Consider the following 17638-nt stretch of genomic DNA (forward strand, 5'->3'; position numbering starts at 1 on the left):
ATTCTTGCCAGTATTCTATTAATATTTACAAAATCCCAACAGTGATCTGAAAAAATCTCCTTTTTCCCCATTTCTCCATGTAATATTAAACTATATTCAGATATTTGTATAATACCTGGGCAGCCAAAAATGACTCAAGTATTATAAAGAGATCTCTATTTGAATCAGAGTGAATCATTAACCCTGGGTGGAAACAACCTTGGTCACTGCCTGAAACAGAAACATACATTACAGACCTGGATTTTCCTGCTCATACATCATGTCTTCCATATCTTGACTGTAGGCTGGCGAAGCTATAAATCAGGAAACAATTAGGAAATGACAAATATGTCTCAGAAAAGGATTATGCTTGATATTTAAAACAGGAAAAGCACAATTTCTAGTGGAGACAGAAATCAAATTGAAATGATGCCCAAACTTACATTCATTCATGAAACAAACAGGTACTAACTTGTGCTAAATGCCAAATACAAAGATGAATAAGAAAGTTTCCATCATCAATGTAACTGAACCACAAAATCATGGAGCTATATTCTCATTTAATGAAAATTCAATGATATTCACAGAACAAAAAATGAGGCAGAGACACAGAGGAGTGCAGGTGAACCCTCCTCCCAGGCACACAGCAGGCACCCGCACAAGAGAGCCTGAGTGAGGACCCACATTCCTAGCCCCTCACTTGGACTCAGCACCTGAGCACCCCCCGACTACACCACAATTCTCATGTTTATAGACACCTATTGTTGAAACGACATACGTCCTAAATGCCAGCCAACAATATGACGTAGTCCCACAGAAAGAGGGGTCTATTCCAACCCTGGGAGAAAAACTGGCCGACACAGGCTTACTGGAAGACGGTACGTTCGTCTCCAGTGTGGCCATACTTTCTGGGGACACATGATATGAGACAAGACAAAACTCTGACTGTTCTGACTCAGGAATTTAGGACTACAAAACATGTAATTCTACAGCATCTTTTTTTCCAATTATCTTCTTAAAAATTTTTTTTTCTATTTATTTTTATTGAGGTATAGTAGGTTTATAATGTTGTGTTAATTTCTGCTATACAGCAAAGTGATTCAGTATGCATATATATATAAATATATATTCTTGTTTATATATTTCCCACTATGGTTTATCACAGGGTATTAAATATAGTCCCCTGAGCTATACAGCAGGACCTGTTGTTCATCCATTCTATACACAGCAGCTCATATCTGCTAATCCCAAACTCCCACAGTACCTTTTGACTTAATAATTCCACTCCTGGGAATTTATCCTCAGGAAGTAGACTTCAAAAGCACAAAATTATATTCATATATACATGTATCTATAGGTAGATATATACATATATCTATATATATGTGTACATACAAATATATATAATTGTGGTATAACGTATTATATAATAATAATCATTTATTATGTATTATGTGATATTTGATATAAAGTATGATAGTTAATACATATTAATCATTTTATCTCTCTTTCTTTTATAGGAAAACATTAATTAAAACAGAATAGTACCAAATTAAAATCTTACCTGTCTCTTCTATATGGTAGCTATCTTCAGTTTCTGAAAATAATAACATTAAATAAAGATTACTACCTTAATAAATAGTACATTTATGTATTTTATATGTATATTCTGGATGAATGTTTATCATTGATTTTATTTTGAAAGCAAATAGGTACTAAAACAAACCATGAAAATATCAATAAACATCTGCTAAATATCTTTCACCAGAACTACATTTAGAAATGCCTCACGTATTTTTCTTAGAGGATCCACTTAACAACCCCACAAAGATGACAAACACCGTAACTTGAGCTAAAAAGGGAGGGTGATTTAGTCAGAGTAAAGACGGGCTTCCCACGTGGTGACCGTGGTAAAGAATCTGCCTGCCAGTGCAGGAGATGCAAGAGATGGAGGGTTCAATCTCTGGATCAGGAAGATCCTCTGAAATAGGAAATGGCAATCCACTCCAGTATTCTTGCCTGGAAAATTCCATGGACAGAGGAGCCTGGTGGACTATAGTCCATGGGGCCATAAAGAGTTGGACACGACTGTTCTCACAACACAGTGACAAAGGCTGTGTCCACATCTCAACCCCCTTGGCCAATCTATTTTCTAGACATGTCCTGCCATTTTCAGAAGCAAAAGTACAGTCTCTATATGGAAACACAAAGGCAGAACCAAGGGACTATAGATGTTTGGGGAGCTGAAAGGTCGATGTGTCGATACTTTCATCTACATACCTCTGATGGCCAAGTGCTGCCACTTACATGACCTCTGTTAATTTAACAGCTATATGGACATAAGTATTTGTAATTTCTGAAGACTCATAACAAGCAACTTTTACGTTCAAACTGAATCTATGTCCCAATTAAAAATTAGGTCAGAAAATAAAGTTTCTTCAATTTATAAATTTTTTACAAGTGTTTCTGCCCACTCTTGATCTATACCTCCTAACCTCAAAAATATCAAATTCCTTATGTTTCTGATTATTTGAGTGTCTTGATTCAAACTTGTTGTATAAGCATCATCTAGAATATCAACTGTCAATCTTACTTAGTTATTCTGGCCAAAGATGGGAAGGAGCAAGACATTCCTGGGAAATGATGAAATCATTTCATCAGCATTCCTACTCAGAAATGTTTTCCCATAGAAATCATGATATTTATGATATCAGAAGGTCTGAAGCTCAAAAGCTAGTCTGTAAATGTGTATTTTCAATGCACAACACAAGTGAGATCATACACATGTTGAAAAGCATTTTGAACTTAAATTTTCCTCCCAAATTATGCATCTGATACAATTCTGTAGGTTGGTATGGAAACCAAATCATCACTTACGGTGTTATTTCTGTGGAAAAGTGTATTATCTGCTCAACAACAGGCATGAACACAAGCTTTTGGAAATACATTTATTCATAAATTAGGAGCTGTTTGCTTCTCAAGTAAGTTCCCCAATATGTTAAACATTGTGAGAAGTAGATCTATTTAATTCCTCGTAAGGTTTATGCTTTAAAATAGTCCCTGCAACCATTTACCAACAGCATTGTCTGGAGGCTACCTATTCACTCGGTTCTTGTATGGCCTGGACAAGTCCCATGAGCTCTACTCTCTAGCTGTGCTGCACGGGCTTCCCATTGCGGTGGCTTCTCCGGTTGCAGAGCACAGGCTCTAGGGCACATGGGCTTCTGCAGTTGCAGCTCTCGGGCTCCAGAGCGCAGGCTTCAGTAATTGTGGCCCATGAGCTTAGTTGCTCTGGAGCATGTGGGATCTTCCCAATCCAGGGATTGAACCTGTGTCTCCAGCATTGGCAGGTGGATTCTTAACCACTGAACCACCAGGAAGTCCCTCTTGCATCACTCTTTAGAGATAAAACATCTCTCTTAAAAAACAATGTTTCCTTCATACTCATTTTAAGTATAATATGATATACAATTTGAATATTTTCAAATAACAAAAACCAGAGTACAAACATGTGGCTTAAAATCATTTAAGAATTCATTAATGTCTCAAAGGACTACTTTAAGAAGAGTACAGAGAACAGACTCCAAAAGAACAAAGCATGTGGACTTAATTTAGCAGGGTTCTAAATGACCATGGCAGCCTCATATTAAAACAGAACAGAGCAATAAGTATATGAATGAAAAGTTTTCCATACGTCAGTAGTGAATAGCTACCATTCTAACTGGCCTAATGCAAACAGTACAAAGTAAATGACTCAAATGATACTTACATAGCTAGCATTTAATTTAAAATATTGATACATGCAAACCAATCAACACGAAGTTTGGTCCATATGTAGACTACATGGGGCCTGCCTCCTGATTTTCCAAATAAAATTTTACTGGAACACAGACACACTTACTCAACTGGGCATTGTCCAGGGCTGCTTCTGCCCCATGGCAACAGAACTGAGAAGTTGCGATAGAGGTTTTACGGTCTGCAAAGCCTAAAATAATGACCAGCTGGCCATTTACGAAAAAGAAAGGTTTGCCAATGCCTAGGTTACAAATTGCATTCTACCCACTGTAGTCACAGAGTTCATTTTAGATCAAGACCTTTGGTAGGTTATTAAGGTCAGTATTTCATCAGTTGCTTGAGTATCTTATAACAAATGGTATTCCAGGATGGAGAGTCCAGTAATTGTACTGAAGGATTTCATTTATATCCTATAAAAAATGCATAAATTCTCAGAATTCCTACTGTGCTTTGAATTTAAAAACTGGGACATCTATTTATTTTAGGGAAAAGACTCATTTTATTGGTTTTTAGCTTCAAGTGAAAGAAAAAAAACTTTAGATAAAAGTTAAATATTGGTTTTAAAAAACTTCAACAATCCTAATTACCAATGACTCATTGTGCTTTATTCAGAAACCAAAAACAAAAGTGTTCTACCTTCATGAACGGCTCCAGTTCCCATGGGTTCGTATCTGTCATCTGCATCACTTCCTACAAAGACATGGTCGTCGGGTTGCAGCTCTTCTGCTGGTCCTTCTGGTTCTTGGGGCAGGTTCTCTCCTTGAACAACAATAATGAACAAAGTGACACAGGTCTACGCCAAGGGCCCCTGGCAGCAGCCAACACAAACACCAACGGCCCGTCTGCAAGGCTGCACGTACCCGCTGCAGCTGCTGGGCACACCCTGCCCCTCCTCCGGGCCACTGCACACGCCAAAGCTCTGTCCTCTCTCTGGCCAAAGGCTAGTTCACCTGAGGGGGCAACAGGTCTTCTTTCACTAGAACACCAAGGATGGGACCTCACTTATTTTAGTGGCTCTGTCTGCCCAGCACCTGGGGCTATGATTAGCCATGAGAAGTTCTCAATCCATATTTCATAAGTGAATAAATACATTCAGAATTCTTACTACATTTGCCTCTTCAATGATCAGTAGATCAAAGATCACCTTGTGATCTTCCACTGAGAACTGACATAAAATTCCACGTAACAGTTTTAGACAACTCTATGTAAATGTTCTACTGCAAAGAACAGCCGACCGCCAGCTAAACCACATGTGAGGTCATCAGCATTAGGTCAGATGCATTACTCTTTGCTTCTAAAGGTTTCTGTGTTTAGCCTTTAAGTTATGTCAAGATGCTCATTTTCTGTTGTGAGACTGGCATGATATACGTAACCATTTCTCTTGCCTTGTGTAGATGTTGGACATGCTGTGTGACTCCACTGCAGCGTGGGTTCGCTGGTCACTGTGGTCTGAGACATCCCCCCAGTAGTAACTTGACATGGCCTCACGCAGAGGATTTCCCACATATATCATTCTAACCAGAGAACTCAAGTGAGCCCGACGACGGTGTGCAGTGCAGTACCACTCTAGGAATCAGACCATCTAGGTCCACCTGTACCGGCTGTGCGTGACCCTGGGCCAGTTACTTAACTGCTTTGGGCCTAAGATTTCTCTTCTGAAAAAAAGGAATAAGAGTACCTACTCATAGCATTGTTATGAGGACTGAAGGGCTTAGAAAAATGCCTGCTGCTACTGCTAAGTCACTTCAGTCGTGTCCGACTCTGTGTGACCCCATAGACGGCAGCCCATCAGGCCTCCCCGCCCCTGGAATTCTCTAGGGAAGAACACTGGAGTGGGTTGCCATCTCCTTCTCCAACGCATGAAAGTGAAAAGTGAAAGTGAAGTTGCTCAGTCGTGTCCGACTCTTCGCAACCCCATGGACTGCAGCCTACCAGGCTCCTCCGTCCATGGGATTTTCTAGGCAAAAGTACTGGAGTGGGGTGCCGTTGCCTTCTCCGAGAAAAATGCCTGGCCCATAATAAATAAGGGCTTCCCTGGTAGCTCAGTTGGTAAAGAATCTGCCTACAAACCAGGAGACCTGGGTTCAATCCCTGGGTTGGGAAGATCCCCTGGAGAAGGGAAAGGCTACTCTCTCCAGTATTCTGGCCTGGAGAATTCCATGGACTATATAAAAAGAGTCTGACATGACTGAACAACTTTCACTTTCACTATAATAAGTACATTTTATTGTTGCTGTGCTGCTGCTGTTAGTATTTACCATCATCGTCACCACAGTGGTAACAATGATACAATTCCACTGCTACTGAACTTTCCTCCCGAAATGCAGCACGGTGTTCTTGGTCACTTTACTCGATGAGTTCCTAGTCACTTTAGGCACCTGGTGCGGCCCAGTGCTGCAAGTGGGCCGTTAGGCCCTTTTACGTTGACGCTGCTTGTTTTCGGTCTTCTCATCACAGCCTCCCATCTTGTTTCTCACTTCAGATCTTCTGCTTCTCAGCACACCGATCAATTTTTCCTGTCACTAACTGTACAACTCTTTTTTTCTTCTAGTCATGTTCCTTATTTATTTATTCAGTGTAATTTCACAGGGTTTACGTGGGCAGAGCTGAGCTCTCTCGCCCATCTATTCAACAGAAGTGCCTGTTTTCAGCAGAAGCACCACACACCGTCTGAGTGTCTCCATGACCCAGGGACAGCCCACCATGAGGAAAACTGTCTCCTGAGAGCTCACGAGACCTCATCAGAGGCATGGCCAGTGCCCTCTGCAACTGCCGCCCCAACACTATGAGGGAGCAATTATCCAACTTTGAAGGGTGAAGGGCTTGAGGAACTGTGTTAAAGCCACACAGCTAATAAAAGTAACTGCAGGACCAGAACGCGATGGTGAAACACAGAAGGATGGGGACAGAGAGTCTACATTAGAGACAGCGTCAAGGAGGCAAGTGTGACCTGATAAGATGTGAAGACTGGAACACACACACAAACATACTAACAGAAGACAGAACAAGTCAAAGGTCCTAGGGCAGAGACAGGCCTGGTGATTACAGAGAAAAGAGAGGCCAACTAGGCTCGAGAAAAGTGATCAAGGGGAGAGAGATCAGCCCACAGTAGGCCTGGCCACATCAAACATTGGGTGCAGAGGAGCAAAGATTGAAGCAAAGACCCAAGGGGATGGAAGAGGGGATGGTGGTACTGACATTGCAGAAGTCAGAATATATTTTGAAGTTAAAGCTGAAGGGATTTGCTGATGGATGATGCATGAGAGGGGAAGAGGAGAAAGAAATCAAGGAAAACCCCCAGAATTTTAGCTTCGGCAACTGAATGGATTAAAATACCACTAACTAGAATGTAAAACATTTATGTAAAATATAAAACTGGAATAAAACATTTTTTTTTTGGTGGAGCTGTGAGATGGAGAGGAATCAAGAATTCAGTTTTAGGAACATTTTGAGTCTAAGATATCCATAAAACATGCATATAGAGATAAGAATAGTTATCTTATCTCTAGTTAGTCAGTTATTCAATTAGGTAAGTCCAGGAGCTTAGATGAGAGATCAGGGCTGCAGATATATATTCAGTAGTATTTAAAGCCACGGTCTGTGGTTTCCTGAGGAGAAAGTTTTGACAAAGAACAGATTCAGGGAATCCAGGTGCTAGCCTGGCTTCCTTCCTCCAGTGTCTGGCTTCCTGCATGTCCAGAGGTCCACCATGCCCACGACTTCCTTCTCCTCCAACCTTGGCTGAAACTTACTTTGATCAACCATCTCGACTCACTCAGATCCCCAGTACAATCTCCGTGTCCCATCTTCCTACTGACAATTCCTCCACCGCATTTTCCACTGCAGACAGAATACACAACACTCCTTCACACCCTCCAATGTTTTCAACTTCTCTTAGGATCAAGTAAAAACATTCCTTCCCCTATCTCTCCACCTGCGTTCAGACCTTTTTGGTCCCTGGACTTTCAGACATGCCATGCCCTCTACTTAAAACTTTGCTGACAACCTTTGACTGGCAAAGCATTGTACCATCCTCCAGCTCCTAAATCAAAATGTCATTTCCTCCAGGAAGCCCCTGGTGACCCCAAAATCTGAGTAAGTCCCACACAGCATCATGTATTTCACCATCACAGCACTTACCTCATCATATTGAAATCAACCATGTGCTGAGATTGTATCATCCTTGGCTTAGGTTAAAGTTGAAATTTAAAAAAAAAAGATGTAGGAAAGGAAAGCCTGTGTTTGATCGCATGGGCAGGTGAAGTAGCTTCTCTGGCTGAGAAGAAATGGTACTAAAAGGACACAGGCTCCTAGACCCCTACTAGCCAAGGGCAAAACCCTCAAACTCAGACAGAGCTGGTCTCCCCAGTGGAGCACAGATGGAGCCTGATGATGCTTTTATACTTAACCTCAAAATACCCAAGATGGACTAAGATACTTTAGCCGGCCTTCAAAAGCCCAATTTAAATGATGGGAAATTGTTTGTTTTTAAGAAACATAATTTTTTTACTGTAGGGCCACCTTCAGCTCATGCCAACACACTAAAAGTATCAGGACACCACGTGTTCTGCTCTCTTCAAAACCCTCCTGTTAACATTTTGGTGTGGTGCGTGTGTGCAAAGTCGCTTCAGTCGTGTCTGACTCTTTGAGACCCCATGGACTGTAGCCCCCAGGCTCCTCTGTCTGTGGGATTCTCCAGGCAAGAATACTGGAGTGGGTTGCCATGCACTCCTCCAGGGGTCTTCCCTACCCAGGGATGAAACCTGCAGCTCTTAAGTCTCCTGCATTGGCAGGTGGGTTCTTTACCATTAGAGCCACCTGGGAAACCCTTTGGGGGGTTCTGTGTTTTTATCAATGGATGAGTCAAGAAACAGTCTTAGCAAATCTGAAAACATTGGTTTCTAGAGTACCATTTAATATTCTCCATACAGAACTTAAACTTTTTAGATGTAAGAGCTAGGGAAATGCTTTACATTCTCTAAGTAAACTGCATGTTTGAGTCTGCTCTACGTAATTAAAAGTTTCTTTTTGCTCTGGTGGCGACACAAGCAGTCAGTATAATTTGAGGGTTGAAAACAGTTCCCAGAGAGCTTGTTATAGTTTACCTGGTTCTCTTCTATTTCCCTCCTCCTGTTGCTAATGTTATTTGTTCTTGATGTATCATTGGTCACGCTATCATTGGTCTCCATTTGTTTATTCTCTTAACAATAAAATGGGGCAAAATAAAACTAGTGCTGTGTTATTTTAAAAACACTTGTCCTCTAATAACTTTTAAAAGCCCGCTCAATTAACACTTAAATTTTAAAATAATATCCAAGTCGTTTTATGCAGTTAACCATCATTTTAGTAATACATGAAACATATTTTAATTCATACCAGGTTCTGAGTATACTGTTTCATCAAGTGACTGAACTTGTTCATATACTTCATCTTCAATATTCTGACGTCCTAAAATAATTAAAACATAACTAAGTTAAGTGTTGGTCACTCAGTTGTGTCCAACCCTTTGCGACCCCATGAACTGCAGCCCACCAGGTTCCTCGATTGATGAGTAGGGGTCAAGGAGGGCAGCTATTTTATTGTGTTTTTAATGAGAGGTATGTACCTCTGTTATAGACTAGGTAGTTAGAGAAGACAGAAGGTAGAGACTCAAATAAGAGGAAAGTTGGGAAGGTAACATTTAAACCAAATCAAATATCACCAAGAAGTTGAAAAGGATATGAGCTGATAACAAACTGAAGGGTTTGGAAGTTTGGGACAGGTTATCAGTAATATGCAAAGAGTAATATTAACAAAGAATAAAAAAAGGAAGAGGGAAAGCAAATGGTACATTTCAAAGTAAGTACCAGCTTTGAAAAACAAGGTTTTTAAAAATTAAATTAGTACAAAGTAAAATTTAAGGTGCTAAATTCAAATACGCATTTAAATTCTGAAAAAAAAAAAAGGAAAAAAATAATCACTCTTGCTGCAAAGTCAAGGCATGATTACGGCAATTGTACAGGAATGTGAGAGACAGGAACTTCTCCTGGGATTATTTGAGCAACAAAAACTGACAGCAACATTTTGATCTTTACTAAAAGGAAGAAAGGTAAACCAAACCAAACTACCAATATATAGTGATAAAATCCACACAACTACCATCTGGATTCAGTGGCTAAATCGCTGGTAAAAATGCAGTGTCATACCTAACATTTCCAATAGGTGGCAAAATGAAACCAAATCTTTTGAGAACTAGAGTAAAAGAAAATGTGCAGAAATAGTACTTCGTAATAAAAACCAAAGCATCAATAGGAAATGAGAGTAATGGAATCAGACTTCATTTACCAATTTATTAAGAGATTTCAGGAGTTTTTATCATATGGGTCACTGGTCCTTGAGTGACTGAGGAAATACTTGAATTCATGTGTGAATTTATGTAGATATAAACAGGCTTCACAGATGATCCCAGGGAGTCCTGGGAAGAATTTCATTGTAGACAGGAGACTCATGTTAAAAAGACTGGGAGCCCAATAGACCTACTTCATTAAATAATATGACAGAAGAGGGCAAAACTAAATGTCCAAGACCTGTCTAATTTTACTTTCAATATAATATGGCACAGATATCCTGGACTTGGAATCAAGAAACACAGCACTTAGTTCATGATGTTTCAAATATGGTCTCAGACAAGGAGAAGCCTTCTGTGTCTGGACTCTTAATCTCAAAAATTAAAATGATCCTGTGTGGATTTTTTCTAGGAGAAAAAAAAAGAAAGAGAGAAAGAGAGTTTACTATAAAATTTCAGAAGACAAGAAGAAAAAGGTTTGGGTTGGCCCACCAAACCCCTGAAAGTCTGTTCAGGTTTTTCTGTAACATCTAATGGGAAAATGGAACGAGTTTTTTGGCTAACCCAGTTATTACATTATTCTGCGATCATTGCAAAACAAAATCATGGATAAGACAGGACTCTGGAAGCTGCTACCTTTGGGTACCTGGGATGCAACTAGGTATGTTTGGTCAGAATCAGAGGAAAGCTTACCTGGGCTCTCCAGAACCTGATCTTCCAGCCAAGGGTACATGTCTGCCTCTTCTGGTGGCACTGTTGGCTTTGGAGCAGGTTTTTCTTTAAGGCCTGCATTTTTATTCACAAAATTAACTTAAAGGTTTTTTTTTTTTCTTTTTAAAAATTTTTTGACACATTAAACCAAGTAAAATAATATTTCCCAACACTTCATCAATATTGTCAGTTATTCAAAGATTTCCAGTTTCTATTACATGAGAATATTGATATACTTATAAAAAAATAAAGTTGGAAAATAGTTCCTCCTTTGAATTCACCGGGCCTTTAACAACTCTTTACCTAAATTAACCTTTCATTTAAAAAATAATAAATCATTATTTGAATATTCACAAATCTCTAAAAGATCAAGTCACAAAAAAATAAGTAAAATAAAATATAACAAGTCATGCCTGAACTTGGCAAAAGAAGTTCAGTATGGGTTCAATCTCCTCTCGTGTTCATAAGTGAATAAGGAACTTCTAAGATTTGAACTCCAAATTCAGCAATAAGACAACTAAGATGGTACTGGAACTTTCTACTCTTATTGCCTGCATGCCTTTCTTTGATTTATATATAATTAATTACTCTTCTTGAAAACTATAGTTAAATATAAGGAAAAAAAACATAACTCACTATGTACACCCTTCTAAAGTTAACACATGCAATTCCATAAAAAATTCCATAAAAAATATGGAAAAAAAAGTTCTTTTGCTTTTCTTATCTTAAGGAAAATAAGACATCAGGATATATTAACACAAAAGATGATTTTAAAGTCAATGCTGCTCTAAAATCTTATATATTGCTAATTCTTTGAGATTTTGTATGTAGCACATTAAAATGCATCCTAAATACAACAATTTTGAAAACTAAATTAGACTGTCATGAGCCTGACAATTCCATTTACCAAACCCTGGGCTCTCTGTTACCCCACTGAGAGTCTTGTACCAGGAGCAGATATTAAAGGGCATGTGCCTGCATGTCAACAGCTGGAGTGAAAAGGTCAGGACAGAACAGAGAGGCCTTTTCTAATTTTAAGCACCTTTAACTCAATGTAGGTATACTGCTGTAATCTGGGAGATCCTCATTTACTCTCCTGCTCTGGTTCTTTGTGTTTTTCCTGACTATTCCCTCTTTTATAGCACTTTATTTTTCTCTCATTAACAAAAACATACTCCTACCCCATCTCCCAAATCCTAAAAAAGACTGAAACAGAGTTCACAGGACCCCACCTCATCACTGATATTTCCTCTAGGAACTCATTTCTGACACTACTTACGCAAAAATCTAACATTAGAAAACAAACACCAACGCATACAATCGTGTTCTGCTCCTAACTATAGATTCCAGAGAGGGCATACACAAATAGGCACAGATCCTAATTATAGTTCACTTTCAGGGGATGGGGGTAAGAGATTAAAGCCTTTAGTAAAACACATCACATTTCAAGATCCAAATTCAAGGCTGAAAACTCCCCCATGCACTTTTCCACTTAAATAACCTATGCTTACGAGCTCTCAACCATTACTGGGACAGGTATGGACCTCTCCATGGCCAAGTTTTGCTGAATTAATAGGGTAAACTTTTCATCTTCTGAATCAAGAGATTCATCTTTGCACTTTCAGCACTGCAGAAAGCACCTGGTACATAGCAGGTGCCCAAGGACGGGGTGCACCCAGCGAAGGGCTGCTTTGCTTTTTAAATGGCTGCAGACTTTACAGGGTCCCGGCTCTAGCTGTACCAGAGTGGCTTAGGGCTGTAGAGGAGGGAACGGGGACTCATCAATTTCCCTGCTACTATTTACCAAAGAGATGCCCATCTGAGTTCTAGCATCATCCACCATTTCAGTACCACAAGCCTAATTTGCCCAAACACTTCCAGTTTGTCTGTTGTCCTGGTATAATTATTTCACTCTCAAAAGTATCTCAGGTTGGATGAAAAATTACAAGGTCATTCTACTAAGCCTGTCTGTAGCAGGCTTTCAAACTGTGCTCCATGGGTTCGATAAGCAGTAAAATATGTCCCCATCAAAGAAGAAAGATTTAAGCTGCCTGAAAATCCCATTCATATTGGATTTAGAGAAAACTTTCATTTGAAAAAAAATCTGAGGCAAAAGTGCCTGAAAACTACTACTACACATCAATATCCAGACCCACACTGACCCTAATAACCAGCTGGGAGTTGTCTCTAAAGTTGAAATTGTAAAACATGAAACACAACAGGAGGAAGCCCATAACTAGAGAAAATACCGAGCCGTTTTCTTTTCTGTCCAAAGTGGCAGGTGAATTGTAAATTTACTGACACCTAGTCATGGTGATTTTCCAGAGGTGAAATCAGCGCAAAAATAAACTATTTTGTAAACTTCAAAGAAGCTGAAGTTCTTATTAACATCTTTCCTTCCCTAGACTCTGATAAAGGTGCTAACATTTAATGAAAACGCATTCTAGAATAATTCTTATTGATTTGATAACCCATATGAAAGCTTTTACTCTGGCGTTTCCAATTTTTTTTTTTCTTACCCAAGTCCATTTTAGCCCATGAATCCATGAATAAGTGTTCCCCAGAAAACAGTGGTAAATCCATGTCTTGTACAAGAGTTTAGGCAAAAAGTAATCAAAAACTAAACAAGAAAAATAAACACGTGCAAGGCAAAGGAAAGGTTTTCAAACTGGATTTATTGTGAGGTACACATGGCAAGGATGTAGCATTGAAATAAATATTCAGTCAGGTTATGAAATGAATGTATTGGTTTTGACGTTGCTGGGGCTGCAAATAACAAGACACCAACTCACACTGGCTTGAACAAGAAGGAAATTTATTATTTAACAGCAGGTTGGCTGGCTCTCAGCACTGGCTTCATCCTCAGGGTGGTAATCAGGTCTCCCGGGCAGCAAGGTCCTCTTTGAGACAAGACTTCGTCCAGAAGCAAAGAACCACCTCTTCTTCCACTTCTTTCTTAGGCTTGAAGAAATTTTTCCTGCAAGTTCTTACCATTCTTCCCATTTTAATAGTCAAAACCAGAACCCACTTCTATTCCTCCACTGGCAAGAGCAGCAGAGTGACCACAATTGCCTGCCTGATGGTGATTACGTAGGGTTGAATGATCGTTGCAAGCCAACCACAACAGCTCCTGTATGATTTGGAAGATCATCGAATTCTCTTAAAAACATATCTTGTGTTTAGGTCTTTGTGTGCATAAGATAAATCAGGAAAAAAAAAAAAACTGAAGGCGAGGCTGGGACAATATGAGAGAACAGCACTGAAACATGTATATTACCATGTGTAAAATAGATGACCAGGGCAAGTTCGATGCATGAGGTAGGGCACCTAAAGCTGGTGCTCCGGGACAACCCCGAGGGATGGGATGAGGACGGAGGTGGGGGGGGGATTCAGGATGCGGGGGAACACGTGTACACCCACGGCTGAGTCATGTCGCTGTATGGCAAAAACCACCACAATACTGTAAAGGAATTAGCCTCCAATTAAAATAAATAAATTTTTAAAAAGTTTATATTTAATAACTGTGTAATTTTGCCTCCAATTTAATTCAAAATGGAAGAAGTTATAAAAAGTAATGAAATGAGTACTTTAAATCAACTGTTCACAGCAAGTTTAATTACCTGACACAATTATCCTAGTCCAGTATCAACTTAATTTATTCAATACTACCCAACTATACCAGACTACCATGGGAAAGAATAAATGGATTTTCCTTCCAGAAATACAGAACATTTTAAAAGTTACTAAATTGCATATTGCATTCATTCATACAACAAATATTCAGCACCTACTAACTCAAGGTGGGCTTTTCTAGTGGTTCAGAAGTAAAGAATCCACCTGTCAATAAAGGAGATACAGGTTCGATTCCTGGGTTGGGAAGATCTCCTGGAGATGGAAATGGCAATCCACCCCAGTATTATTGTCTGGAAAATCAAGTGCACAGAGGAGCCTGGTGGTCTACAGTCCATGGCGTCACAAAAAGAGTCAGACACAACTTAGCAACTAAACAAGACAAGCTCAACTCAAAGTGCTGTTCTATAGAAAACCAACACACAAAACCCCTATGACCCACAGGAAGGGAACAGTAAAAAGATAAGAAACATGAACTCTTTAGAGTATACGAGATAGGGAAAGTGACAGACCCTTTGGGAAAGAGGGTGGGACTATTCACAACAAACAGATGAGGAAAGGACTTACTGATTAAGACTGAAACAGATTACAGGAGGACATCAGGGACCTGGCCTTATGAGTTATACTAGACAAGAGTCTCCAGGTAAAGCTTTGGAGCAGCAAGTACAAAATTCTTCAGCAGGGAAGGTGCTGGGAGTGAGGAAGGACCAGGTGGCAACACAGGCGAACAGCACAGGCCTAGCCCTGAGCATCAGAAAGCTCCCTAAAACCTGGCTCTTACTCTAAGAGTGAAGGATCGACTTTTTACAAGAATTACACACAAACTGCTTCCTCACCAAAATCTGGGGAAATAAGGATTATACATAATATGATGCTTCATAGGATATCACACACTTAGCACATAAAAGCAAAGATATTTTAAAAATGTAGTTCCTCAATCTTTTATATGAATCTTCACTAATTCAATGGTGTACAGATTAAAAAAAACTGATCTTATCCATCCAGGTTACTCCGGCTGCTGTGGTTCATGTGGGAAGTACTCAGGACTGCTACTGCTTCACATGTGAGCAGTCTAACAGCGTAAATCAATACAGCCCAAGAACAATTCTAACAGGTATACGAAATTTGAGAAACATTCTGGGAAATCGATACAGCAGAAAGGCACTCATACTAATTGGCCATGCTAATCCTCGCTGTTGTTCCTGGCTTATATACTCAGCAGATACAATCTTGGCAGGCACCCCAAAAGCGGTCCTACTGCCTCGAACTCTAAGAGCTTCCCTTGACATACAGTAAGAGCCATTCCAGATTCAAATCAACTTCACACAACCCAAGATGGACAGACAGATTCCAGGAAGAGGATGACAAGTCAGAAGAATTAAACACTGCTCCAAAGATCACTTAAGAGCCTGGTTTCAGGACCAATGAAAGGATTCCACAAAGACTCGAATGGAGTAGACTCAGTTTAACATCTCACAACACGAGGTCATGTGTAGGCGCTCAGGAATATGAACCAAGAATTCCATCTGAATTCCATTTGAATCCCATCTTGGACGCATAACCACTGCTACAACTTTGGTCTCCACAAATACAGAAAGCAGGTAAAATAGTACCTCCTTACAAGGCTTTTAAGAATTACATGAAATAATTTAAATCCAGCAAATATACACTTTTTCCCATCAGTTACTGTTTTCCTTTATTTCTTCTAAAGAAACAAACTTAACCCCCGACCCTCCTCCTTTTGACAAGGTGGTAAAAAAACAATTATTGAAGCTTCTGGGTTTTTCTTTAATTTTTTTTCAGCTTTCTAATATTATTAACAGTGTATACAGACCTAAAATATATTTTAATTATCTATTTTGTATGTTTACCTTTCAATGGGCTTCACCAGTGGCTCATATGGTAGAGTCTACCTGCAATGCAGGAGACCCGGGTTCTCCTTTCAATACACATACACTGCATCCCTGTTACTGTCAGTTACTACGATATGTAACTTTACTTAGGCATGGGACTTAAATCATAGTCTAATAACAAAGTTCAGGAATGAAGCAAAATGATGAGCACGATAATTGAAAGGTACACAGTCCGACCACCCGGGAGGATCAGAGAAAGGGAGTACAGACATGACTCAGCTGGATCCTGCAAGTGGATTTAAGTGTGGGAGCACACTGGAGGTAGGGGGAGGTGGGCACTGCAAGCAGCAGTCCAGTTTACTTTTCTCTCCATCCCCTGTTTATGTCAGAGCATTTCATGGCAGGGACTATTCTCACCAGGGCCTAGAACAGCTCCTAGTACATTGCAGAGACTGACTATATCTCCCGTGAATCAATACATGGGAAAGAGAGATGACACAGCATGTGGGGTTTTAATTCATTATCAAAAGCAACACAGAAACTTTAAGTAGATACCTTCTGCTAACCTCTTAGGATACAAGAGAAGTAATGACTGAGGCAAGGAAGAAGTGACAGATAGCCTTCTATGATGTATAGATGGTAACAAAGAGTAATAAACACATATACAAAGTGAAATCAAATGAAAAAGAAAAATAGATGATTTTCTGCTCTGCAGGGCTTACAAATGGAAGTTTTTACAGGAATTGATTTCTACGTAAAAATGACAACCAAAATTGGTAATAAACATCTAATTTATGTGTTTTTATACTCAAGCGAGTAGAGGAGGCAGGGTATGACATGGAAGATTGTTACTAAGGATTTTTTCCAAGTACTCCAAATAATATTTTCATGAGAATAAGCTGTCTTGGTCTGCTACATAATACTCACCCTAAGAACAAAAACTTTCTCTCTAGATAGAACCAGGGTAAAATGTAAAGAGCTTAACAACAAAATAAACCCAATTCACCTGTATTTATCAAATAACAAAGTTCTCTTACATTCCTCTAATCACCTAAAGGTACTGCTCACCAACAACTGGGATGAGTTCTCTCTATTCCTACCATTCTAACTCTGAGATACCCATTCGGGCTCATCCCATTCAACCCTTCCTATTTGGGCAACAGCAGCAGGAGGCACGGAGAGGGCGATGGCACCCCACTCCAGTACTCTTGCCTGGAAAATCCCATGGATGGAGGAGCCTGGTAGGCTGCAGTCCATGGGGTCACAAAGAGTCGGACACGACTGAGCGACTTCACTACTACTTTTCACTTTCATGCATTGGAGAAGAAAATGGCAACCCACTCCA

The 17638-nt window shown here is 39.7% G+C and overlaps 1 protein-coding gene across 4 annotated transcripts in view; it reads right to left on the reverse strand.

Annotated features, from left to right (window-relative positions):
- The window catches only part of ASPH (aspartate beta-hydroxylase), a 169921-nt gene that overhangs the window by 116784 nt on the left and 35499 nt on the right, over window positions 1-17638 (reverse strand). For 3 of the 4 annotated variants that reach the window (XM_010830312.1, XM_010830307.1, XM_010830324.1), the window contains 6 exons: window positions 10793-10885; window positions 9151-9222; window positions 4635-4724; window positions 4411-4533; window positions 1544-1576; window positions 237-293 (listed from right to left, as the gene is read on the reverse strand). In XM_010830312.1, the coding sequence (XP_010828614.1) occupies window positions 237-293; window positions 1544-1576; window positions 4411-4533; window positions 4635-4724; window positions 9151-9222; window positions 10793-10885 (468 nt within the window). The remainder of the gene's footprint in view (window positions 1-236; window positions 294-1543; window positions 1577-4410; window positions 4534-4634; window positions 4725-9150; window positions 9223-10792; window positions 10886-17638) is intronic. The other variant, XM_010830318.1, reaches the window with a different exon arrangement.

Source organism: Bison bison, unplaced genomic scaffold, assembly GCF_000754665.1.
Source record: "Bison bison bison isolate TAMUID 2011002044 unplaced genomic scaffold, Bison_UMD1.0 scf7180017858917, whole genome shotgun sequence".
NCBI lineage: Eukaryota > Metazoa > Chordata > Mammalia > Artiodactyla > Bovidae > Bison > Bison bison.